The sequence below is a fragment of the Python bivittatus genome, unplaced genomic scaffold (assembly GCF_059951505.1).
Source record: "Python bivittatus isolate LINGU-HERP-01145 unplaced genomic scaffold, Pbiv_v1 ctg000020_np1212, whole genome shotgun sequence".
NCBI lineage: Eukaryota > Metazoa > Chordata > Lepidosauria > Squamata > Pythonidae > Python > Python bivittatus.
The window spans coordinates 38,876,625-38,902,785 of record NW_028277030.1 but is presented as its reverse complement, the minus strand read 5'-3'; the positions used below and the strand labels follow the sequence as shown (position 1 = coordinate 38,902,785).

The following is a 26,161-nucleotide window of genomic DNA, read 5'->3' as shown; positions in this document are numbered from 1 at the left end:
AAGCCAAAAAGAAATACTCTTGAAATTTTATTTATTTTTAATATATTTAATTAGATGTATATGGCCACCTCTCTTGCTATAGGGGCTCTGGGCAGCTAACAACAAATAAAAACACCATACAAAATAACAACCAAAATATAAAACCAATAATGCCCACTGAGGTAAAAACAAATCTAATAAACTAAAAACACCCCATGGGCTCCAACTAACTTCCTGATCCACATGCCTGGGAACCCATCCAGGTCTTTAAAGCTTTTTGGAAGACCAGCAGGCTCAGGGGATATGACGTTCCAAAGGACAGGAACTGTGACACAAAGACCCGCTTTCATGCAATGCAAACAAATTACCCAGAATAAGGTAATTCTGTCAAACTACCTTCATCACAGTAATCTGAGGTAAAGTCTCTGTAATAGATTCCTTGACAGTTACATGATTATTATCATTCCAGGTCTTAATGGTGATGATTTCCTAGTGCTAGGTCTGCGAAATGGTAGCATGGTATACAGTTACAACTTGGGATCCGGAATTGCAACTATTATTAGTGAACCACTTGACCTGACACGTCACATTCACACAGTCAGTCTTGGCAGATTTCTTAGAAATGGCTGGATGAAGGTAAGACTTCCTTTAGAAAAGCTCCATCTACAGATGTTCTTTTTTTAAAAAAAAATTTTTATTAATTTTTGCAAAAAGTTAAAAATACAGAAAAAAAATTTAAAAGGAGAAAAAAAGAGAGGGGAAAAAGGGCATAGAAAAGAAAGAGTAGCTTCCAATTTTCCTTGGTACAGGTATAAATGTAAAATATATTCACCTCTTACTCTAGTTTCTAAAAGTTTACACACTCTCAATATAGTACATCTGATGAAGTGATTCTTAACTTTCACTTTGTCATACCATAAATATCCATGCCATCCAAATCTTAACTCATGTCCTTCTCATCTACAGATGTTCTTCACCACTTATTGTAGTTCTTATAGTAGTGAGAACCAAAATTGTGGCTTTGGTCATGACATTCATGGCATGATTCTAGCCAATGATACTTTCAAGCTGCCCCACAATGCTGCTGTCAGGATAAAATGGGAAGAAGAAAAATCTAACTTTAATCTGACATTGACATGCTTTTAATCTATCTGAGAGCCAGTATAGTGTAGTGGTTAAGGGTTAGATTTGCACCAGGAAGTCCCAGATTCTCATCTGCAGTCATCCACAGAAACTCTCTTTTAGCCCAACTTACCTCACAGAGCTATTGTTGTGGGGGGAAAAAAGTCAGAGGAGAGAGTACTATATACTACCAGTTTGAGCTCCTGTATGAAAGGTGGGATATAAATGTAATAAATAAATAAAGATCTATACATTCCATCCTGAACTCCTTTGAAGAATGGTGAAAAGTGCATAATAAAAGTAAATAAATTAGCTTCACTAAGGTATAAACAGAAATGCATAGCATGTGCCAAGTTCTAAGAGCTAAACTAATGTATATTCACTTAACTGGTTTACACATTACACTGAATCATAATGAGGTTTGCTTGGTTTTGACATAGTATCTTATATACTGCATTGCGTTTTTCAATAAACTATGGAATCATGGGTTAGTGTGATGTATGAAACCAATAATCAGAACCTATGAAAAACTCTGTGCAAAAATTTGCACACAAACTGTATAGAAGCCCCTCTTTCAAAAACATATTCCATTTTTCACTTTCCACTTGCTATCACCCTAACCTCCATCCCACTTATAAATTGCTCCTGAAATTTTAGGAAACACTGAGAAATAATGCATGAAGATGTTTCTGAAAAAATATACAAATACAAGCAAAAAGTCTGAACATCTGCCCTTTTAATCGCAATCCAGGAAATTAAAAATCTTCCAATTATTTTCAAATGAGTTGCAGAGCAAAGGAATTTCCTCCCCCTGTTAATTTATATGCATGCTTCTATTTTTTAGCATTGTGATGAGAAATAATATATTCAGTTGGTTATGAATAGCATATTTTTCTTTCTTTGAAAGGTGGATGATCAAAAAAACAAAACAATTATATCACCAGGAAAGTTGACTGGACTCACTGTTTTTAGTCAGTTTTACGTAGGAGGTTACATTGAATATATTCCAGAATTCTTACCAAATGGATCCAGTTTTAAAAATGGTTTTCAAGGTAAGTAACACTGTTATTGTCTTTGTGTATCAAGTCATTGTATCTGTATTAATGCTTTTTAATGGAAGAAGTTGGTTTTCTAGTAAACACAAGGCTGTAGGCAAGCTTTGAGCTTTATATGGACATTAGCTAGGTCTGAAACAACATGCCAAAATTTATCACAGCGGTCAATCAATGAAAAAAGAAAAACACTATCACATAGTGGAAAGAAGGGTTGGAAAAGGGTGTAGGCAGCTGGAATTGCGTGCCTGCCCCTTTAGTTCTTTAGTCCGCATAGTGTAATAGGGGAGCCAGAACATTTGGAAACCAGAGTGGAATCCACTACAGTGGAAGTAACACTTTAATTCTGAAATACCTCAGTGTCTAAATGGGGGAGAGATTGTATAAAAAGCCCTGTGTTTGGAACGGCTGGGTGTGGTAGTAGTGGGTGTTTTGGTATGCTGGGTGTGTAGAGGAGAAGCAGATGGAAGCAAGGGACAGAGTAGCAGTCAAGATCTGTGGAAATGCCAGGAGCATTAGTACCTGGGACTGGTAATAGTAATAGATATCCTAAGGGGAGAGTAGGATAATAATAAGTTGCGTGATAGAAATATAGGTCAGATGAAAACTGTATTAGTGGGACACCTGGGTAGAGAAAAGGACACTTTTGGTACTGTGCATATTGATTTGATAAGTAAAGGAACCCCAATACAAAAGGGGGGAGAAAAGCCTCTGTGTGTGCAGTGTATGTTTGATGAGTCTGGGTAATCCACCCTTGGATATTAAAGGAACGTGTGACACAGATACCTGAAACAATAAAAAGATCTGTAAATATGACTGAATAGCCCTATTGTAGGAAGCATACATCTCAAAACAGCTCTGAGGGCCCCAAATAAATGCCCTCTGGAATAAAATAATAAAATAAACTAAAATAATGAACTGAAAAAAAATGGGGGGGAACAGACTGTTTTTCTCTGAGAAAGGATTCAAAAGCTTTGGTGCCACTGTGAAAAAGGATCTGTCCTGGTTTATTGGTCAAGATATTGTTGTTTAGTTGTTAAGTCGTGTCCGACTCTTCGTGACCCCATGAACCATATTGCGCCAGGCCTTCCTGTCCTTCACTGCCTCCCTGAGTTTGCTCAGTTTCATGCTCATGGTCAAGATATACTTTTAAACAAATAAGAAGATTCCTCAGATTGCAGATTTTGGGATTCCTGAATGGGGATATACCATTTGTTATTATTTTATATTTTACTAACAAGGATGAAGCATCGAGTTGCTTGCACCTTGACTTGAGAGTAAGTAATCCCATCTGCTATTCCACCTCAAGCAAAAAAAAATGTATTGGGCCAACCCTGCATGAACACCTATCTTCTGAAGCCCAAATAATGAAGTAACCCCACAAAGACTTCTATGAAAACAGGCTGTATTCATATGAATAAAGGAGGTTCTTAGATGCAGTGTCAAACAACTGTCTCTTAAGGCAAAAACATAGCTTAAGATGATGTAGAGATCTCTGAGGAATATTCTCATTTCATGTGATTTCCTGTCCCCCACCCCCACTGCTTATATTTAGGGCCATCCTGAATTCAGTTGTTGGGGGTAGAATAGGGCTACCAGTTCTGAGCTTCAAAAACCTAGGTGATCACCATATTGTAACAAAGTGTCTCTTTGCTTCCAGCTACATGACAGGCTATGTGGGATGGCACCATATTTGCCCATATTGTACAGGCTGCTAAGAATTGAGTGCTCAGATCATATATTCTGAGGCTATTGTTGCATAGATAAAATAGCACTGAGCAGAAGACTGAGCAGAGCTTGTGAGGAAATCAGAATTGGGAACCCCTGGAATGGGTGAGAAAGTTGTCCCCAAAGAGATGAGGAACAAAATTTATAGTTTGGAAAAAGTTATAAATCAAAGAGATTATCTGAAGCTCAGGGTTGAAGTGTGGAGTTCTTGGTATTCTCTGAGTTTGGTTGTTTGCTTACAGACATTTCATTACACTTGTACTGATGTTACCTAGCTGGATAATGAAATGTCTGCAAGCAAACAACCAAGCTCAGAGAGCACCAAGAACTCCAAAGGTTACAAAGGCTGATAGAGACACATACACAAGGGGAGGAAGGAGAGAAGCAGAAGTCTGCTGGAAGCAACGGTTAAGAAAAGGAGAAAGAAAAAGAAATGAGCAGCCTAAAAAGATGAAAGAAAGCCAGACAAGTCAAGTAGGAGAGTCAGATTGCTTGAGTATAAGGGCAAGATTTAAAGTAAGGGAGAGACCAAAAGACTACTAAGGGAAGAGGAGAAGGCATGAGGCTAATGTGGAGTGTGAGGAGCAGGGCATTTCAAGGTACAGAGTGCCTACTAGGTGTCAGCAAGGAGAAGGCAAAGGCTGAGAAGAAGAGTTGCACTTAGTATGTGTTTTCTGGGAGGGGGCAGTGGCTGATCAAGCCAGGAGGAAGTTCAAGAAGGATGGAACAGCCAAGAGGAAGAAAATGAGAAACTGCCCCGCAAGTCTTTTGCAAGGCAGAGAGAGCTTATAAAGTGGGCGAAGAAGGGCTGAGGTCCTGCGCTTTTGAACTGAATGGCCCCTTCCTGGCTTTTCGGTGAGAGAGAGGGAGACTACTAGGATCTCTGAGACAGCCTGTTAGGACTGAGGGATTCATTCAAATTGAGCTCAACAGCTACTGTTCCTTAAAGTGATTCATGTGACTGTGTACCTGTGTAATGCTGTCTGCACACCTGCATGGCTTATGGGCTCTGAATGTAAGAAGTAAAGGGAACCTGTTCCTGTCTCTTCATAATCAGAGGTTTATTTTTTGTATTGGATTTGTGCAGGGAAGGGCAAAACCTTTACAGAGCCCTCCTGCTGGCTGAAGAGTTGACAGCAGGCTTGTTTATAGTGAATTGGAGAGAATTATTTGGAAGCTGAAGGGGGCCTGCTTCGGAGATTCCCTGGGGAATCTGCTTCTTCAGTGCTAGGAGTAGCTACTGTGTGAAAAAACAAGGCTCCCCAGGAGCTACACAAACAATGTAGCACATAAATATAAACAAAAAAGTATTCCACACATAGAGAATAGTCAAGGCCAACAGCCCAACCCCATTCATATGAAATCTCTTGAAGTTCAAGCAGCTTTACTCTCAAGGAAGAGGATATAGAATTGCAGCCTTATATTTCTTTCCTGTTTGTTTATGTTAAGTTCAGAAGTAGTTTGCTCAGAAATTGAAAACGGTGACTTAATATCTCTTCCTTGATGGTTACAAATTTCTTTCCTTCCTGGGCAAGTCTTACTGGACATATGTATTGTTGGATGTGTATGTCTTTGTTTGTTCTATATGTGTGAATATAGACACGTGCACAGTTAAACTGAATTTATATTTGCAGAGTTAAAAGCATCAACATTTACATACATGCAGCACAACCAGCAGCTTCAAAAAATGTATTTATTTTATTTTATTTTATTTATCAAATTTATATGGCCACCCATCTCACAATAAGTGACTCTGGGAAGCATACAACAATTAAGTAAAACAAATGTATATAAAACCATCATTATTAAAAATCTAAAACAGTAATTATTAAAATAGAAAAACCACAAGGCACAGGAGAGAGTGAATATTAACCACAATGATGGAGCCATCTTAGAATGTCACTGGTTCCCTGGGACCTCCAGGCCTGAAGACATAGTCAGGTTTTGAGGGACTCCCAGAACATTAACAGGGATGAAGCTAACCTTTCTTTGGGGGGAAGAATGTTCGATAAGGTGGGCACCACTGCAGAGAAGACCTGCCTCCTGGGACCCACCAAGTGTAAGTCCCTAGCAGATGGGACCTGGAGCATGCCTCCTCTGCCAGATCTAATGGGATGGGCAGATGTAATGAGGCAGTCCCTTAGATAACCCAGTTCTATGCCACGAAAGGCTTTGAAACTCAAAACCAGCACCTTGAATTGGACCTGGAAGCAAACTGGCAAGCAATGCAGCTCGCGGAACAGAGGTGTAACATGTACTGCTCTGGAAGCACACATAACTGCCTGCGCCACTGCATTCTGCACCAGTTGAAGCTTCTGGATACTCTTCAAGGGCAGCCCCATGCAGAGCACATTGTAGGAGACCAATCTGGAGGTGACTAGGGCATGAGTGACTGTGAGCAGAGTCCCCCTGATCTAGTAATGGATGCAACTGGCTCACAACATGAAGCTGTGCAAAGGCCCTCCTAGCCACAACTGCCACCTACTCTTTGAGCAGGAGTCATGAGTCCAAGTGGACCTCCAGATTGTGCATCAGGTCTGTCTGGGGCAGTACAACCCCATCCAGCACCAGAGATGGCATAGTCCTAGAACAGGCAGGCTCCAAAACCCAAAGCCACTGTCCTGTTTCTTTCTAATGTCTTTTGATGATGACAGTCACATAGATAGAATTTCTCCATGGTGATCTGTCCCTAACCTGTTCCTTCAGTTCTTCCAACAGTGCATTCATCGCTACTTTAACTGAGTCCATCCATCTTGCTGCTGGTCATCTTACATTCCATATTCCTACTGTAATTCTTTGAAGCTTTGGATTTTCTTTTAGTGTCTCATAAGACAACACTAAAAGAAACCTCTAAACACTAAAGCAGAAACCTCTTTTTCTTGTCCTGAGCATCCTACTTTCCCTGTGCTTTCTTTAAAAAAACCAAAAAAACCCTTCAGTGATGCACCTAAGAAATGTCATTACTCATTTTCTAAGTTGTGCCAGATTGAAGATAAGGTTTCTTAAAAGGTGGTTTGAATACAACTGCTGATCACCAAGAACAGAGTCCCCATTTTCCAGCATTCTAAAGGATGTGTTTGTTTAAATTATGACCTTTTCCCATTAAAATACACACTTGCCTAGGGATTAAAAAGAACTGAGGGCAGGCAGGATAAGGATTGCCACTTTTGCAGCAATGTACTTTAAAATTAAGCGTTGTTGGAACACAAAACACCTGCTTGTGAACAGATGAATGTTTATAACTTGTAAGAAACCAAGTAAACTCTAGATCACCGTGTGACAAAGTACTGTTGAACGTGACCTAGCCACAGTGATAAATGTTCATATATGCTTTTATTGCTTAAAGCAAAGAAGTGGGTAATCTTTCTTCCTTCCTTCCAGGTTGCATTTTTGACCTCCAAGTCCTTGCTGGGAAGGATCAGGAGTTTAAAGCACCAGGAATTCCAGAAGGCCATCCTAACACTGGTCGCAATGTAGGACAGTGTCAGGTGTCTCCGTGCCAACTGATAACATGCAGAAATGGAGGGACGTGCATGGAGAGTGGCTCTGCGCTGTAGTAAGTAAAGCATAATAGTGTTTTAATGAACCACTGCATGGGAATGCATTGAGACTGTGCAGGGTGTCATATGGTTCTATAGGAGCTCATATATTTGATTAAGAGCAGGCGTGTGATCTTCTTTAGAATCACCTTGCAAGATGCACGTGTGGTTCTCCTTTCCATGTAGTAGCCCTTACGCGCATACCTTCTCCCCCACTCCTATGATCATCTATGGCCATTTCAGGAACTGACTGGAGTGAATGTCATACTGGGGTAGCAAATGGAGCACTGAAGTCTGCTTTGTTCAGTAACATCTACCCCAAGGCTAGAAATCACTTGTAGGTTGAGGGCTACGTCTGTTTTTCTCCATTCTTCTCTGGCATGCTGGGGAGTGCCCTCCAAAAAGGGGACAGGACTAGGACAAGGACTAAATTTAATTTACATGTAATGTAAATTCAATTGCATCAATTAAATACAATTGTTCAATTACTTCCCATGTATCTCCCCTTCCATCAGATTAAAAATCACAGTTCAGGATCGACTCTCACTGGGCCTCAAATCAGTGCAGTGTTCAAGCTTGTTTTTGCCTGCAGCTGAACCAAACACCAAGAAGGGTGCTGGCTCCTCGCTATGCATTAAGTAGCGTTGTATGATTTCCCTTCCAGTAAAGATGAAATGTTTCTTCAGGTTGAACTTACTTAGATAAACACATTTGCTAAGTAATTTTCTTAGCAGCAACATGGAAGGCATTTGCCTTTGCCTTTTTTCAAGATGTTTTTCTTACTCCCAAGTCTGGGGTTTTCTAGTGGTCTCCCATCCAAGTATTAAGTAGGTGCAGTCCTGTTTGATTTTTTGGAGATTAACCAGCACTGAATAGGCGTTGGGGCCCTCCTCCCAGGGCCTGGATTCAAATGTGGGTAAAAGAGGATCTTCTATTCCGTCAGACTTCCCAGACTGGTGTCCCACTCCCATGTGCTGGACTTTGTGTCAACATCTGTAGCCAGCCATATAAATTTGGAGATGTAGCTTTGGGGGTCTTGCTTAGCTTGCAGTGACAAGCTGCTCCTGCAAAGGCAGAAGGAGGTATTATCTGTTCATGCTTTCCCCCTATTGCCTAGTTGTAGCTACTGTAGATTGCCACTAAAACTGAGGAAAACCAGCTTATCAAAGGTAGCCCATGATCCCTGTTAAGAATTGCTTCCTATCAGTGCCATCTTTCACCATTCTGAGAGTACATGAGACACTTCCTGTCCCCCCCCACCTTTTCTATTATGAGCTCCCTTTGCTCCGACAGTTTTCAGAAAGTGTTTGGGATCTTAGAAAAAAATAATTATCCTGGAGAATGTGTGCCTTAGGACACCATCCTGAAAGTTATGAGCAGTTAATTTAAAAGGACAAACTGTTGCTATGGAGACAATATTGCTAATTTAAGTAGTGTGGCATTTTACAGAGTTTTCTTTGACCTATTTTTCAGATAAACGTATTCTGCTCATCACTTGCGTAAACCTCTGTTCTTTACATACAGTAGGTTAAAATTCCAAGTATGTTGTAAGAAGTCTTTGAATTTCTCAATAATCTATTTATCATAGCAGACACTCTTGGTATAGAACACTCCTAGTGTATGTAACCCGCAAGGTGTAAGTCTTATTAACAGGATTAGGGCAATTGGTGATTTCTTAGAATTGATGAAAACAAATGCATTGCTATAAGAGACCAAATGCTTCATTCTATCAATCTTGACAGCCTTAGTCTATGTCTGAAGAGAAAATGTTATGATAAAACTGAAATAGCATTCTAGGTTAGATTGTAAAGGCCTGTTGTTGCTGAACTGAACTGACATCTATTGCTACATTTTGATCACTGCTCGTACATGACCAGGCAGAGTGCTTGCCGAATGCTGAATGTAATCTATCTGCACAACCAGTTTCTGTACAAATATGTAAAGTGACTCTTCAAGGGGGGGGGTGCACGCCTTCGAGTCAGTGTTGACTCCTGGCAATTGCCTGGACTAGTCCCTGCAGTTTTCTTGTCAAGATTTCAGAAGTGTTTTGCCATTGCCCGCTTCCCAGGGCTGGGAGAGAGGGACTGGCCCAAGGTCACCTAGCTGGCTTCGTGCCTAAGGTGGGACTAGAACTCTTGGTCTCCCACTTTCTAGCCTGGTATGAATATTAAGGGACACCCTATTATGCCATTTCTATAACCAGGGGAAAAAAAACCTGGGACACAGAAGGGCAACCTTTTGGTGGCTGAAGGCTACATCGACCTTTCTTTTGGTAAATGGTGTTGGGGATGGCAAAGGCTGCAGTGCATTGGCAATAACTCAGAATGAGTGGGGCTGTCACAGATATGAGCTGGTTAAGGGTGTTTTTGGTGCGTGGCTGGGATTTTCTTTGTTTAGAAATCTGCATTCAGCCTACATCAAGTTTTATAGCATAACTGTTCTGTATATCCTGCCTCAAAATGTTGAAAGTGAGACATCGTTGTTTCTCTGCTCCAAAATCCCCTGAGGGGCTGTCTTCCACAATGACCCAGAACATAACTTTAAGTCATCTGCTGATGTCTCCTCTGCTTTCCTCTTCTGCACTTCCTAGCTGTCATTGCTCTTCCGGTTGGAAAGGGGCTTTCTGCATGGAGATCGTTTCAGCGTGTGATCCTGAGCACAACCCACCGCATAGGTGCAAGCGAGGTTCCACCTGCGTCCCTCTGCCTGACGCATATACCTGCCACTGCTCACTGGGAACCACTGGAGCACACTGTGAACAAGGTATGGTCAAAACCTCCATGAAGACTGTGTCACATGGTGCCACCCTGTGCTTGTGTGTGAAATGCAAATTGAAATCAGGGTTTTTCAATAGAAGGCACCAACGACTTTTTATTATTAAAAGGCAGAAGAGTTCTGCTTTACTGCAGCCTAACACCAGGCAGGCTATTAAATCCAAACTAAACACGCGGCACTACAGCCATCTCTTAAAGAGGATCTCTAAAGCAAGAGGGGTTTTTATTTAAGTACAAAATGAGAGCAAGATGGGGTGGTTGCTGAATCCTCTCTAAACTCTCCACTTATCACTCTACAGCCCTCACCCTGCATATCTGAAGAAAAACCACCAGAGGGAGCCCTGCAGGGAGATAAGCCCCAATGGGAAAAATCCCCTTTTGCAATAGTAGCTTTGCCACAGTCACATTAGTCTGGGTTCTTATGATCTCAACTTTAAACACACAAGATTGAAGTACATATGCAAATCTCTACAAATCTTTTAAATAAATAAATAGTCATCCAACAAGTTCAGGATCTTTTATTTTTTTTTTAAATTTACTCAGTTTGTATAGCTGCTGTTCTCTCCTCAGGGACTCTGGGTGGCTCACAACAATTAGAAACAATAGCACAAGCCAAAAACAAATGAATAAAAATGAGCATACAAATCATCGATAAATAATATTTTTATTAAAGTTTTACATAGATAAAAGCTAATACAGAACTAATAAAGATATACAAACCAAAGAGAGAGAGAGAGGAAAAAAGAAAGAGAAAAAGAAAAAGAAAAAGAAAAAGAAAGACATATAAAAAGTGACTCCCCCCTCCCTCCAAACAAGTATAAATATTTGCAATAACACCATCTCTGGTATTACAGAAAAAAAAACTCTTCTTCCCATTTCTCATCCCTTAACAACAGCCAAATTATTTTTTAAAAAATCATCAATCTTACTCAGCAAAAGCATTAAGAGTACTAACCTTAGACAAACATATCCATTATACATTTTGACTTACAACTTTCTCTAATAAGTAAAACATAAAAGGTTTATCCCCACAGGCATAAAAAATACCAATAGTAATAACATATATATCTTAAACTAAATCAAGTAGGTGCCTTTTACATTCTAATCTATAATTTTCTGTAACAAATAGGACATAGAAAGTTTATCCCCATATGAAAAAATCTTTAAATCCTCGTCTTAGTCCTGGTCAAAAAAAAAAAGATTCCAATAATAACAACCCAAAATCACCACTTACACAATTTAACCCTGAAGTCCACTTTGAACTCCTTTTTCTTCTTTTTAAGAGGCTTGATCTTCAGTCGCTTCTTCAAATAAAGTCCCACATGATGATCTCTTATTTTCTCCCTCTCTATTTTCAGGAACAACTTTAGAAATTTAATACTTCCCTTCAGTGGATCCAAAATAAGATAATTCTCAGTCATTCTTCTGATTTATGATTTGAATGTCCCTTTTAATTGTTAAGACATCAACCAGCATAATTTGTAAGTCTAATGCAGCTTCTTTCTCCATGTCACTCTTATAGTTGAGCATTTTTAAGTCCCTTTTCAAATCCACAACATTTTTTTTCCATGTCTTCCATATCTCTTTTATAGTCTGGTAATTTTTTAAAATCCATTTTAAGTTCCCTATTCAAATCATCCTCAACCTTTATTTTATCCAATAGAATATTTTCTTCTTCCATAACCTCTGTTGGCTCCACTTTGAAAGTATCAGAAAATTTTAAAAATAGGTCCTGAACACATTGTTCCCAAGCCAACTTAAATTCTTCTATAGTAAAATAATATTCCTTCATTATGTTAGTAAGTACAGTATATGTGAATCTAGTGTCCTTCAAAAGACTCCAAACCACAGCTTGGGCTTGATGTTTCTCGTGACTCCCAGAGCACTCTGGAGATCGCTAATTTGCTATCTCTTCACAGGGAGCCTCTGTAAGGAGTACTTATGGGTGATCCAGTCACCTCTTTTGTCCAGAGATGGTTCCAAAGAGCTGGCTCCTTTGCTGGCTCCTCTTGTTCGCCATGGCTGTCAGCTCTGCAAAAACGGAGCCGTCTTCAATCTGCTATTGCTCCCCCAGAAGTCCACTGTACATTTTATGGATAAATCATGATCGATATATACTTCACTCAAAGCATGTGTTTATAAAACAGCTGCTGGCCTTGATGATATAGATGGGGAATGGACAATACTTTTAAAATTAAGAATAGTCACTTGGATCAAATATTTTCTTATTCTGTTAGCTCTTCATCACTGAAATGCTTGTTCCATTGGAAAAGTGAAATCTCTGGATCCAAGGTAGCCTATCTGGTAGCATGTAAAAAGAAGTTTTAGATTAAGCAGCAAATTACATGACAATATTAGCCATAGTCTGGGCTAATTTACTGGCAGAAACAAATGCTGGTATAAGATATTTGAACTTTGAACAGACATAAGATCAAAGAGTGCTGATACTAACATTATCACTCTTGTCCTCTCCTTTTTAAGATTATTGCAATCTGAATAGCAATCAAATTCTTCCTTAGTGCTTTAAAGATTATGCTTTTCTCTTAGCACAAAAGAAGAGAAACATTTGCTAATTATGACTAATTTGCTCATTTGTTTTATATAGAAAGAATGAACAGTTCATCCACAGGTTGTTAGACCTCATCTTTCTTACTCGGTTAGTCAAGCATTATTTATTTTGTTTTTGAAGCCGGCATTCTATCTTCTTTCACATTTCCAGACTGCTGGGGGATTTGGAAATGGCAGTTTCTACAGGGCCAGGCAGGACAGTGCAATTCCAGTGCTTCTTGGAAGCACCATCAGTTCTTGCCATTCTGATTCAGAAGCTTCCTATACTCATCTCTGTTTATAGTCGTCCTCATTTGTGTCCTCTTGCAGTTTTACATTAGACCAGAAGCAAACCATAGATGTTCAGGAGAATATGCTCTTGAATTCTTACTTTGAAAGGATTGCTGGTGAGTTAAGATGACCTTTTCCTCCCACATTTCTCTGTATCTTCAATTCTGATGCAAGTTGTGTTATACAGTTTTCAAACCATAAAGTATTTGTACATTCTATTTCTTAGCAATCATAAATTAGATTTTGGCCACTATCATTTTTTGTAGCCTCCTGCATTTTTCCTTACCTTTTAGTAATGAAGTCTCTTGTCTCTAGTTGATTCAAAATGAGGATCAATAAGCTAAAATATTATTTAAAAAATAGAAGAGAGCTTGTTTTTATCCCAGTGACATTACAAGTAGTCCTTGGGTTATAACCCTAATTGGGACCAGAATTTCCATTGCAAAGTGAAGTGGTCGTTAAGCAAAACATCACATGACTGCTTCTTGCTGCCACTCCACCCCTCGCCACAGCCTCTGAGCCCAGTGCCAACAAAGCCCCTGTGCTGTGAGGCTTGAGGCAGCCAGCATCAGCGAGCCCAGTGGAGGGGATGCAAAGCAATGTCAAGGAAGAAGAGGAGGAGGAGGAAGATGATGGCGCCAAGGAGGAGGACAGGGAGGAAATTCCCCTGGGGTTGGTGGTGGCAGCAGTGGGGAGGCAAAGGTGGCAGAATACAGCAGCATCTTCATCTTGGCCACACTTTGCAGGGTGGTCAAAAGGGCAGAGATGGGGTGGGAGATAGGCAGGTGGGGGGAGTTGAAGTGGAAGCAGTTCACACAGGGCAGGAGAATGTGACTGCGGGATGCTGTGACAGTTATAAAGTGGGCCAGTTGCCAAGCACCCAAATTTTGATCACATGACTGTGGGGATGTTGTGATGGTTCTAAGTGCAAGGACCAGTTGTAAGTTCATTTTTTTAGCACTGCCGTAACTTCAAATGGTTGCTGAATGAATGGTCATAACCCAAGAACTACCTATATTAACTTTCTATAGATGCCTACCGCTTCTTCCGCTGCCACTATTACCAGTCTTAATGATGGCAGCAGTAGCAAGAAAAGGTCTGATGAGAAATTCTTAATGTGGAACGGGTGGCTTCCCACATGTCCAGGACCTTAGCAGGTCACCTGACTAAGGCATCCCAGGACTGGCACATTTCCCAGGATTGATTATGCTTGATGTAACTGCACTTAAGGGATGTAAGGAAAGAAAGCCCTCTTGAGCAAACCCTCTTGTCCATGATCAGGTCTGATAAATGAAAAGAGAGGGAGAGGAGCCGGGGAATCAGCTTTCTGCAGCTCAGATTGAAACTTAGAGAACTATAATCACAGGCAAGCATTATAAGGCTGGCATTATAATCCAGGAAATTTCCAAGAAGTTGCAACACTGAGCTAATTTACCATAAAGCCTGTTTTACTGCCATTGAAGGCCATAAATAAAGCACAGTCAGGTTGTTTAAACAAAATAAATGTCGACTGCATCAGTTTGGGAAATAGAAATGCAACTGGGCGACAAGTATAGCGTATGGGAATTTAAAATACTAAATTTGTGTTAAGAAAGGGTATTGGATAATTTTGCACGTAGAAAAATGGCTGCTTTCAGAACACATATTGGAGTACTACGATGAAGGATATTCTGTCGATGGCAGCATAGAACAGCAATTTGTCTCCCTAAAAGCATTGATTGAACTTTCGGTTTACTGTCTCTGTGCTTATAAATAGTGAAGGTGAGGAAATTACTGCTTATCATGCCTCACGCCGTATAGATAATGGGAGAAATGGTAATATAAGAGGTCTATCTAATCAGCATGCTGGTACCCTCAGTGACTGGCATGCTAGGGTAACAATATATTCCAAAAAGTAGGTGAGACATGGATGGAGCAGGATAAAAACTACCATGGCTTATATTTACATGTGATTACATTAAAAACGATGCTTCATTTGGATCGAAGGTTGAGAGGGGACCTAGTTTGTGTATTTCTGCCTCATGAGAAGCCCATCCGCAGGACCTAGAGCCTTTCTTCACTATCTGCAGTGCCACTCTCATGGCTGGGAACTCCAATGTTATCCTGTCTCATCCATGATAATATTGTGTTATTCCCAAGCCATGATGTACTAAGCCTTATGCTGCTGTTTTCTGTTGGCAAAACATTCACCACTTTAAAAAAAAAAAAACATCTGGAACTCTTAAAACTGAGTTCTATTTTGCTGATCTAATATTTCTACAACTGAAAGAATTCATGCACGGTTGTTACTTTATTAATTTGTGTGTGTGTATGTGTGTGCGTGTGTGAAAGTGGGAACATAAGTTTGAAGTACAGTATTTCTGCCCCATGGGAATTTGCTCTTATTTAAAGAATTTAGATTATATTGAACTACATTGTCATTGAGCCACCCAGAGTCAGTTTGGAGTTGGGCAGCACTAAAATCAAATCAAATCAAATCAATAAAAGTTTTACCTGTGGATCCTATACCAATGGTGATTGCTAAAATATATGATATTTTTACTGTTTCAGATAAAATAAATAATCATATTTGATATTATTTATTAAAAATATGCAAAACAATGGTAATGAAATATAGCTATATAGTTAGTTACGATGGTAATTAGGACCAGAATTAAGCAATGCAGTCATAAAGCACAATGTCACATAACCACATTGCTTAGAGATGGCAGTCCTGGCACTCCCCATTGCTGTTGTTAACTGAATCCCGCTGGTCCAAGCCACTTCCGGCTTGGTCCCTTCCAGCCCTGAACCTCAGTGAGGTAAGGGACTGCCTCGTCTTCAACTCCCCCCACCTGCTCATCTTCCTCTCTCTCTGCCCTTTTGGCTCCACTGCCTCTGGCGGCCTTGCCACCCTGTGCTTTGCTTGCCCTACCATTCTGCTGGCCCTGCCAGCCTGTGCTCCACTGATCCTGCCAGCCCTGTCAGTCTTGCCACGCTGTGCTCCGCTTACCTTGCCAGCCCTTCCACTACCACCTGACCTTTGCTGACTTCCTCCCGCTGCTAATGAGGCATGCCTGGCCTGGCCCTATGTGAAGCAGCTGCTGGCCATGCCAGGCCTTCTTCCCAAGGCCACCTGTGCCATTCTTCAAATAGTGCACGCCATTCTCTAAATCGTGTGGGCCATTCTCACAATGCTTTTGAAAGACTTCAGAAAGCTTCTGAGGCCTTCTGAAGCCTTGCAAGAATGGCTTGCAAAGTTTGGAGAACAACAGGCACAGCCTTTTCATGAGATCTTAGAAGGCCTCAGAAGTCTTCCAAAGAAGCATCATGAGAACGCTGCACCCTATTTGGAGAACAGCACAAGTGGCCTTGGGAAGAAAGCCTGATGCAGCCAGCAGTTGCCTCACTTAGGGCCAGGCTGGGCACACCTCGTCAGCAGCAGGAGGAAGATGGTGAAGGTCAGCTGGGGGTGCCAGGGCTGGCAGAGTGGTAGGGCCAGCAAGATCAGGGTGGCAGGTCCAGCAAGCGCATGGCAGCAGGGGCAGATGGGGCTTTGCACTATGGTACTGGGGTGGCTCACTGTGCTGCAGGGCTTGAGGTGGCACTCCTCGGCAGCAGCACTGGGGCTGAATAGAGACCTGGGGGCAGTGATGGTCGGCTGAGACTGCCGAAGGCCCCAGGCCTCTACTTCAGCCCCAGCACCACTGCTGCTGCTGAGGAGTGCCACTGTGCAGGGCAGCCAAAAGGGCAGAGGTGGGGGGAGTTGAAGCACCCCTGCAGTCTTAAGTGCAAGCAGGCTGCCAAGCACCCAAATTTGGATCATGTGACTGCAGGGGTGTTGCAACAACCATAACTTTGGGGACCAGGCCTATGTACCACTTATTCAGTCCTGCCGTAACTTTGAACAGTTGCAAATGGTCGTAACTCAAGAACTACCTGTATGCACATCCCATCAGTTCTCTGATTTATTCTATGTAGCATTGTGTATAAATATGGCTCAAATTACATTAGCTTTTTCCTGAAAACCTTTACTAGTAGAATCTTGGTAGTAATGGTCATAGTGCTGATCCTGCCTCATGCTATCATTAAAATAATAATAATGAGAAAAAGTTCTTTGCAGAATAATATACCCAGTTTTTGAGACAGGAGGGAAATTAGGAGTCAACTATAAAATTTAGGAATAAACTATAAAAGCCGCTGTTGATATTCCCATATAATGTTAAGAACATTACATATGGAAATTTATAGAAAAATCTTAACACTATAGAGTTATATAATAGTTTACTCCTAATCCAAGCAATAGCATATAAACCATCTTAGAAAAATCAGCAAATGTGGAAGGGTTGTAATACGTGCTTCATTGCTGCAATTCACAGACCATGGTATCATAGCAGTAGAACTATTAAAAAAAGAAAGGAATTAAGATCAGGGAATTAAGCTGTTGTAGAACAATAAAAAATGACAATACATTTATAGTGGAATTATACTGATCCACATATCCAAGTTCCCAGTCTCTCAAGCCATGCAGCCTAATTCAGTTATGATACTATTACTAAAAGCTCTTTTACATTACTTTAAATATATATTGTATCCAATTCTTGCTGAAACTAGATTACGCATAACACAAGAAATCCATTAGCAGATTTCCTAAGTTAAAAAAAATAAATCAATAAAGTAGCCAAGAGGCTTTTAAATTCAATTCATGTTTAACCCACACATTTCCCTGGCTCAGAACATCCTCTGGAGCCTGCTGAGCAACACCTCACCCTCAATTATAGCACTTTAATGGGAGGTTAAGCAACTATCCTTTTTTACACAGAGATTTTTTTTTTTTTCTGTTTTAAAACTCCGGGGAGCAGTAAGCACATGCCATGTGCAACGTTGCCACTGCTGTTCTCTTCAAGATTCATGGGTATTCCTGAGATCAAATGTTAAGGAGACTCTCCTGTAATGAAATGGGAGGGTTCCGGTTGTACAAAGCAGCAGTGCAAATTATTATCTAGAGAGAGAAGCATCCATGGCAACAGATCAACCTAGAAGACAAACTGGGATTGGTGGCCTGGGGTGCATTTGTAAGGCACCTGGCAGAGAATAATGAGTGCGAGAGGGAAAGAAAGAGAAACACGTTGTAGCAACAGTTCTTGCAAAGTCAACAAAGTCCTGTGATTCTAATTGGTCAACTGGGATATATACCTTAAAGTCCTAACGTTTAGGAGCATGCTGGTATCAGAGTTTTTGTTTCTGAACACACTTGTTATTCTATAAAGGGATAAAGAAGCACTTTCCAGACCTACCCCAATACATGAAACTTCTTACTGTATTTTCTAAGTACGGCATGCTTTGTGACCCAGTCCACGAGCAGCACAATTGTGTGGATCCTTTGATAAAGGATCTTGGCAATCTTGCACACGGCCTTGGAGCATTCTGCTGGGAAATGCTCTCTTTAATTGGTGAAACAGGAGGGAAAAACATGTATTTCATAAAGATAACACCTTTTTCTTAAGCAATACGGTTACTAGTGTTTTGGATCCTATTTTCAAGCAGAGTTTGCAGATCGGAGGATCACTTATTCATCTAACCTCAGTGAATAAACCAATGCAGTAGGATGATGCAATTCAATATGATGTCATCAGTCCATGCATAATCAGTGTGGTTCAGAAAATTTGCAGAAGATTCCAGCCTAGCTGTACTACCCCAGATTGCCATGAGAATATGTTCTGTACCTCTGTTTTCTCTCTTCTAGAACTTTTCTCTGAATACTGTAGAAGCTTTCCTTAAGACACATAATCTGAGACTTGACTGCATCTCTGTTCAGGCCCATTAGATGTTGCATAAAACTAGGTAGCCCTGCTTACCAAGTACCCGATTTCTTGTTTCTAAATTTAATATGAAATGCAGTAAATTAGTTTAAGGGCAAATTAGTGAAGAGGAATTTAGGTTGGGATTAATGTATGCATATTTAGATAAGGGCTAAACAAATCTTAAAACATTCTGTTATTAGCAAAGATGAAGTCTCTTTCCTGTTATGTTTTGTAGCCTTAACCATAAGCGATGCATCATTCAGTAATAGCAAATCTTCCTGGATGTCATTTGAGCCCTTCAACATTCGACACGAGGTTCATATCCAGTTGCAATTCCAGACGTTTTCAGGAAATGGCATCTTGTTTTACACTGCTCAGCACCTGAGCCCACGATCAGGTCAGGCTTTCATTATGCTATCATGTGATATGAAAAAATGGTCACATGAAATAATACCTAATTTGATTAGAGTGTTTCATGGTTTTGCATGAGATGAAATCATCATCATCATCATCATCGTATATGACTAATTTGCCCGTGGTACACTAAAAACTGCACTCAAGTCATCTGTGACCATTATAGTTAAGGCAGTATTAGGAGGGTCTGGAAGCAGCAGACCAAGGGTGCTTCCAGACAGGCAGCTCCCAACATAGTCAGTAGCTCAGAGAAGCACGCATAATAATTTTCCATATTTCAGAAAGAATCCTATTTCTGGGCAGTTGATGTCACTCTGTCCCATCCAAAGGGTGTGACATTGCCATATTTTCTGGGCCTTTTATCTGCTCCCATAATCTCTGTTCATTTCAGAAACTTCCGCTTGAAATACTTCCTGATACTGTTTCAAAAGGATACAGCAGGGAAGGAGAACCTCCAGTTTGCAGGCCTATTCCAGCTTTCCAGGCCAACTCAAGTGGCCGGTGGGGCAACGAGCAAAGCCGCTGTCCCCTTTGGCCTACAACCCCATCAAGCTTCACTCATGCCTCAGTCCTGGAAGGATGAAAGAAACCAGACAGTTATTTGTTCTCTGATGCAGCCAGTTATTTGTTCTCAACACTGAAATGGCTTCTCAAATTCAATTCCATTGCCATTTTTGCCATACTTTTCATCTCAGCCCCTATTGCCATTTTTCTACTGTGCACTTGCTGTATTGGTTTTTAATTTGTGCAAACGCTTCTATGCTTCTGAAATAAAAGTAATATTTGCTTGTGGTTTTTTACCAGTATAAATAGTGGAGGTTTAAAGATAAGATCATGGAATGTATTCTCTTTGCTTCTGAACTCTGAAAGGAAAACCAAGGACAATAGAAAAGAAGATTTTAAAAGCATAAAGATTTGTCTGGGTAAAAAGATGGGGAACAGGGGCTTTGTTCAGTCAGGTGCCCTTTCCCATAGACTTCTTTCAAGGCTCTACGCTGCTACATTGGCATGAACTGAAAAACAGGGTTCCTCAACCTTGGCAACTTTAAGACGGGTGGACTTCAACTCCCAGAATTCCCCAGCCAGCAAGGCTGGCTGGGGAATTCTGGGAGTTGAAGTCCACCCGTCTTAAAGTTGCCAAGGTTGAGGAGCCCTGCTGAAGAAGAATCGAAAGAATTATGCCCATGATGGAACTGGTCTGTGAAGAAGCCTGTAAAAGGACTGCAAGTTGACTTTTACTTTCTAAACTTTTCTGAGCCTACGTTCAAGGTAGATTCTCTCATTCTTCTGCCCTTTAGAAAGATTATGCCAATAAAGTAAAGGATGTCTTGCTATCACATTTTATTCCACTTACTACCCCTCTCTCAATGTTTGTGCATTAGAAATATAGTTTTTAAAGAACAAAATGGAAGCTCTTTCTTTCTTGGCCCCTTCAAACAGGAATGCAATAGGTCAAAGCCTGTGCTATGTCAGTACCTAGGTTTAAACTATGCCTCTCCAAATGAGTCACAGGTGCTGGGCATCTGTGTTCTATGAACCTTAAGAAAAGCAACTAGATTTCTAGTGATGTAGTGAAGGTAGCACAAGGAAAATGCTGGATGATCTATTAAACGATGCCTTTGCACAGATCACCGGTAAAAGGACTGAACAAAGGGTGACCATTCCAAAGAAAAGTTTGATTGTAGCATCAAAACACGTCACCTTATTTTTTCCAGTTGGATCCATGCTTTAATGAAGGTATGCCACTGATTCCTTAGCTTGGAATATTATTTTAAGACTAAAAATAGGATGTGCAATTTCAAATCCAAAGAAAAGGGAATGTGTTCTTTTAAAGAACAATTCCAGCTCCGAAAAGGGGCGGTAAGAATATTTTTCCATCCAAGTTCACAGGTTGGGAAATGTATTTAATTTTTTTAATTGGCTACTCCTCACCCTACCCTGATCCATTCTCAACACACAGGCATGCACCCGCATCAAACCCAGCAGCAAGAAGCATGCACAATTACATCTCTTAGTGAGCTTTTCACTTTTTTTTTTTTACACCATTCTGAGTTCTTCATCTTATAGCAGGTCAAGTGGGATCTATTCACAGCATTGCAAAGGAGTACTCCAGTACCGAAAGAAGAGGGATTTTCTTTACTTTTCCTTAAAATATGTATTTTACTTGCTGCTCTCAGGGCTACAAACATGACTGACAAGGCTAAGTCTGGAACTAGATGAAAAGTGGCAGTGAAAGGGTTGGGGCAAAATACAATATCCCCAGCCCTCATCAAACCCAAGCCCAAACCCAAACCCAGGACACCATCTAGAAAAAGAAGAAAAGGGCTCCTAATTTTTTCTTTGGAAAAATCAATAAGTTAAGTGCACTCTGTACTCAAAAATGCAACCTTAAGTACGATTACTTGAAAGTGATTTCTATTCAAATCCATAGAGGGTTACTTTGAACTGTATTTAAGAAAAGAGTACGTGTAACAGGATAGAAGAAAAAGGCCCAGAAATAAATTTACCCGGTGTCACAAACATCAGTTTCAACCACAGACTCTTCCCCTCCAGCTCCAATGTCTTCATCAGTGGAGAACCGTAATTTATTTATAACATCCATTTTACCTATCAGAATCACTGAACCCTGAGGAATTTAGAGAGAAGAAAAATAGAGTTTGCCATCTGTCATGTTTGCCTTCCAAGGAGCCTGCCAAAGCAAACATATTTAGAATGATGAAAGGCCCAGGAGTATTGTTAGTAGCAGCCAAAATAAAAGGGGTTGCTATTGCTTAGCTTGCAAAGCATATTATGTAAAAAAACACAAAAACCCCAACCCCTTTCTTCAGCTGCCGTTATGTAAATCTTAGCAACGCAACCCTTCATTTCTTTTGCTAGTTATGTAAACCTTAACAAACAAGCACCATGAGGTTCATCTGAGTATCTTCAGATTGCTAAGTAATGGAATCGTGATATCCAATGCTAGTTTGGAATTCTGGATGTTGTAATGTTGACACATATGGAAGATACCAGGCTGCTGAAAGCTAACTTAATGCTTGGTTAATCTTTTACTTGCTCACAGATACTAATACATTATATCTTCTCTTTAGGTGACTTCCTAAGTATCACCTTGGTAAACGGATATATACAACTACGCTACAACCTTGGGGACAGAACAGTAATTTTACAGACATTTCAACCTGTACACAGCACAAATAAGACGTGGCTTTTAATTAAAGCAGGAAGAGTTGGTAATGAAGGCTACTTGGACCTCAATGGAATCAATATAACTCAAAAAGCTACCAATAGCATGACTTCCTTAGATACACAAACGGATTTCTATGTAGGAGGATTACCTTCCTTAAATTGGGTTAATCCCAGGGCAATTAAGAATGAGCCCACTGGCTTTACTGGCTGCATTCGAGAGATCCTTGTCAATAGCAAAGAATTAAAACTGACAGAAAAAGGAGCTAAAGGTGGTTCCAATGTAGGTGACTGTGATGGAACTCCCTGTGGATATAGAGTATGTAAAAATAAGGGGAAATGTAAAGTTGTAGAGTCTGGTTTTTCTTGCTTGTGTCCTAAGCAATGGATGGGGAAGACATGTGAGCAATCTACTTATTGTTCACATAACAAGTGTCTACATGGAAGTGTTTGTATACCTAACCCTGTTTTATTTTCATATACGTGTGCATGTAAACTTGGATGGACAGGTCAATGGTGCGAAAAACAGCTCTCCTTTTTTATTGCAAAGTTTATAGGCAATTCATACATCAAGTACACAGATCCTGATTATGAAAAAAGAGATCTCAGATTTACTAGGGTATCTTTAAATGTTACCACCACTCAAATGGATGGTTTATTTGTTTGGTTAGGAAAGGCTGAGGATGAAGATAATGATTTCCTTGCAGTAGGGCTTGAGAATGGCATGCTGAAAGTTGTAGTTAACCTAGGAGAAAGGATTGGTGTCCCTCTTATTCACCAAAGAAAGCCACTATGCTGCAAAAAATGGCATTTTGTTGCCATTGTGCAAAACAAGACTCTCATTAAAGTATATCTTGATGAGGAACTTGTTCTTTTTGAAGACCTGGATCCACAAAGAAAGTACACTGTTCTAAATTATGGAGGCATTTGCTATTTTGGAGGGTTTGGACTTGATAGGAGAGTAAGTACTGTCACCTCAGGGCTATTTAAGCAAGAATTAATTGGTAAAATGAAGGATGTTGCCCTTTTTCAGGATTCAACAAAAATAAATCTAATTAAGGGACAAGGATATAATGTATATAGTGGAGATAAGGAGTAACTAAGTAATAGATGCCAGAGGCAAGGCTGTATTATTTATTTAAATTTGTTATAGCAGTTCACTCTGGTAGACTCGGGGCAGGCATAACCGTATATAACTCGGGGCAGGCATAACTCTGCAGCCTATCGCTCGACTGCTTGATTTTTTAAAAACACTAAACACTATTTCTTTCATGGGCTGTTTCTATGCTCCTTAATTGCCCACATAATTCTTCCAATAATGCAGTTTGACTTATAGGTCATTCATTTACCTAAATCCTGGTTTCACTTTGATTTTTCCTTCACGTTTATGCTTTTCAGACCATTGCTTTATCCCATTTTTAGCTACCTTTCTCTTGATTCTTTCCTAATATTCCCCACCACCATCACCAGAATACCTCCTTGCATTTTAATTGTGAAAGAAACCTCTCAAATGTATATATTTTTGCCTCTTTCCTAAAGTTTCATCTGCACTTCCTTCTCTTCTCTTCTTTCCTATCCTCAGCTATCTATGTATGATTTTAATCTGAGATAAACTAACATCTCTCTCCCTCTGGGACTCTGAACTACAGAACTTTTAATTTCCAAGAAACTAAATATTCAGATTTATAGAGGTTCAAGTCAACCAGGGTTTACTGTCACAAACACACAAGATGGAGGTGGCTGTTCAGAAATGAAGTCAATTTTGCTTATACCTATTGCATTTTTATTATACTTACCATATTACATAATTATCATTAAAATATACCAGCTAATAGTTGAGAATGGGTCATATTATTTAAGTTTAATGCAAGCAATATTAAATATTATTTTGAAAGTAGCAAAGCTTTTTCTATGTTTATTTTTGTGATCTGTGATCAGTAGCTTTCTACTTAGTGAGCAATTAAATCAGATCAAAATTTTAAAATGGTTAATAAATTTCAGATAGATCTTTCTTTAGTTTTAGAACGTATTCCAAAATTAAATGCCAAGTGCAATGGAAATAAAACATGCTCACAATTCTCTTACAAAAGCCACCTTTTTCAGGGAGAGAAACAATACAGTATATAGTACTTGGGGAACTCCATTATCACTGAGAGCAATTAAATCCTTGGAAACAGGAATATTCTTGCTAAAATGCAAGAATACAAGCATCAAACAAAGAAGCTATGGAAACCTAGAAGACTGATGTACAAATTATAGGAGCATTTTGTTAGAAAATACTCATTTTAATCTCTAAATAACATGTCTTACATCTGATAAGGTACATTTCTCCAAAACCACCTCTTAGTTTCCCCAAGTTGTTGCTGTTATTAATTTGTTAGATTATGGCCACCCACTCAAAAAATTCTGGTTGGTAGAATGAACTATAACATTGCCTATAGTTTAGGTTACACATAAAGGATCCATATTTTAATGCTTCTTTCCTCCCACATGTACTGAAATTCCCTGGATCACCCCTGCCCCTTTTTTGTTGCTGTTCCTTATGACTTAAATTACATCTCAGAACACAACTATGTCATCTCTTCACTTTATGTTGTTGAAGTGTTTTGGAAAGCCTTTGATCATTCTTTTAATCCCTACATTTTTAGTAACTATTTCTTCCTATGTTCTTCTCTATTTTAGGGTAAGGTCATCTCTTATTTGAAATCTCTAGTAACAAAAGAGGAGAAAGTTCCTAATCAAATGAATTGTGTTATGCTAGATTTCTATTTGTAAGGACTTTGAGGCATGGAAAATGTTGAACCAATGAGAAATACGATTCTTAATCTGCACACACCTTTGTTCATTCTGCAATTAATTAAACTAATTTTGTATTAATTTATTGTGCCCATACCCTACTCTAAAGAGCAAAATTCTTCCAAAGTGATTACCAAACAATCCATCATCATGGTAATGTGAAATAGCATCTCAGGACAGCCAAAGTATTAAAGAAAATCGTAATAGATTTTTACAGTACCCAATGCCAGATTTCTGATTCGTATCTACAGACGAAGTATTTTGGAGGGAGGCGGGCATACATAGCAAATTTTTCTTATTTTTAAACTTTTCTTTTTCACACTGACATTAACCCCCTACTCACGGTCATATTTATGCGGAAGTGTCAAAGTACACTTAAGATTTCAGTCTTTGAAGCACTGATCTTCTAAACAGTCTGTTCACAAGCTTACCTGCAGGCTCTGATGAGTCTCTGTTCTGAAACATTTTACACTTCTATGCAAACATTCAAATAAACACAAATAAAAATAGCATTTGTTCTATATAAAATTTGATCATTAAAAAGTTAAATTCTATCCTTGCTTTTTCCTTTTTAATCTAATAAAATATTTAAATCATTTGGGAAGGTTTTCATTTCAATATTTTTACTAAATTAAAAAAAAAGTTGCTTACAGGTGAAAAATTAATTGCATCCAATTCTATCAACTGAAGGAAAATTACTTCTTTCTCTTGCAATTTTCTCCCATGTGCTGTTTACATTTGCTTCAGATTAGAGGATCTTGCAGAACAGGTAATGAACCACTTCTGGATATCAGAATGGATGATGCTTTTCCAAATTATTGTCTCCCATATGAAGAAATCAAAGGAGAGTTTTCCACTTGGTCTATGTCATTTCTGCAAAACTTCCATTTCTTTTATTCCAAAGACAACCTCTCTGCTAAATGAAGTTTTTGATTATTGCCAGCTTTCCTACT

At 39.6% G+C, this 26,161-nt stretch overlaps 1 protein-coding gene across 1 annotated transcript in view; it reads left to right on the top strand.

Annotated features, from left to right (window-relative positions):
• Positions 1-23,511, top strand: part of EYS (EGF-like photoreceptor maintenance factor) — a 507,483-nt gene extending 483,972 nt beyond the window's left edge. The window contains 6 exon segments of the mRNA XM_088150272.1: positions 449-615; positions 2,009-2,153; positions 7,263-7,437; positions 10,011-10,183; positions 19,051-19,212; positions 22,319-23,511. Coding sequence (XP_088006398.1) covers positions 449-615; positions 2,009-2,153; positions 7,263-7,437; positions 10,011-10,183; positions 19,051-19,212; positions 22,319-23,511 — 2,015 coding nt within the window.
• The last annotated feature ends 2,650 nt before the right edge of the window (positions 23,512-26,161 follow it).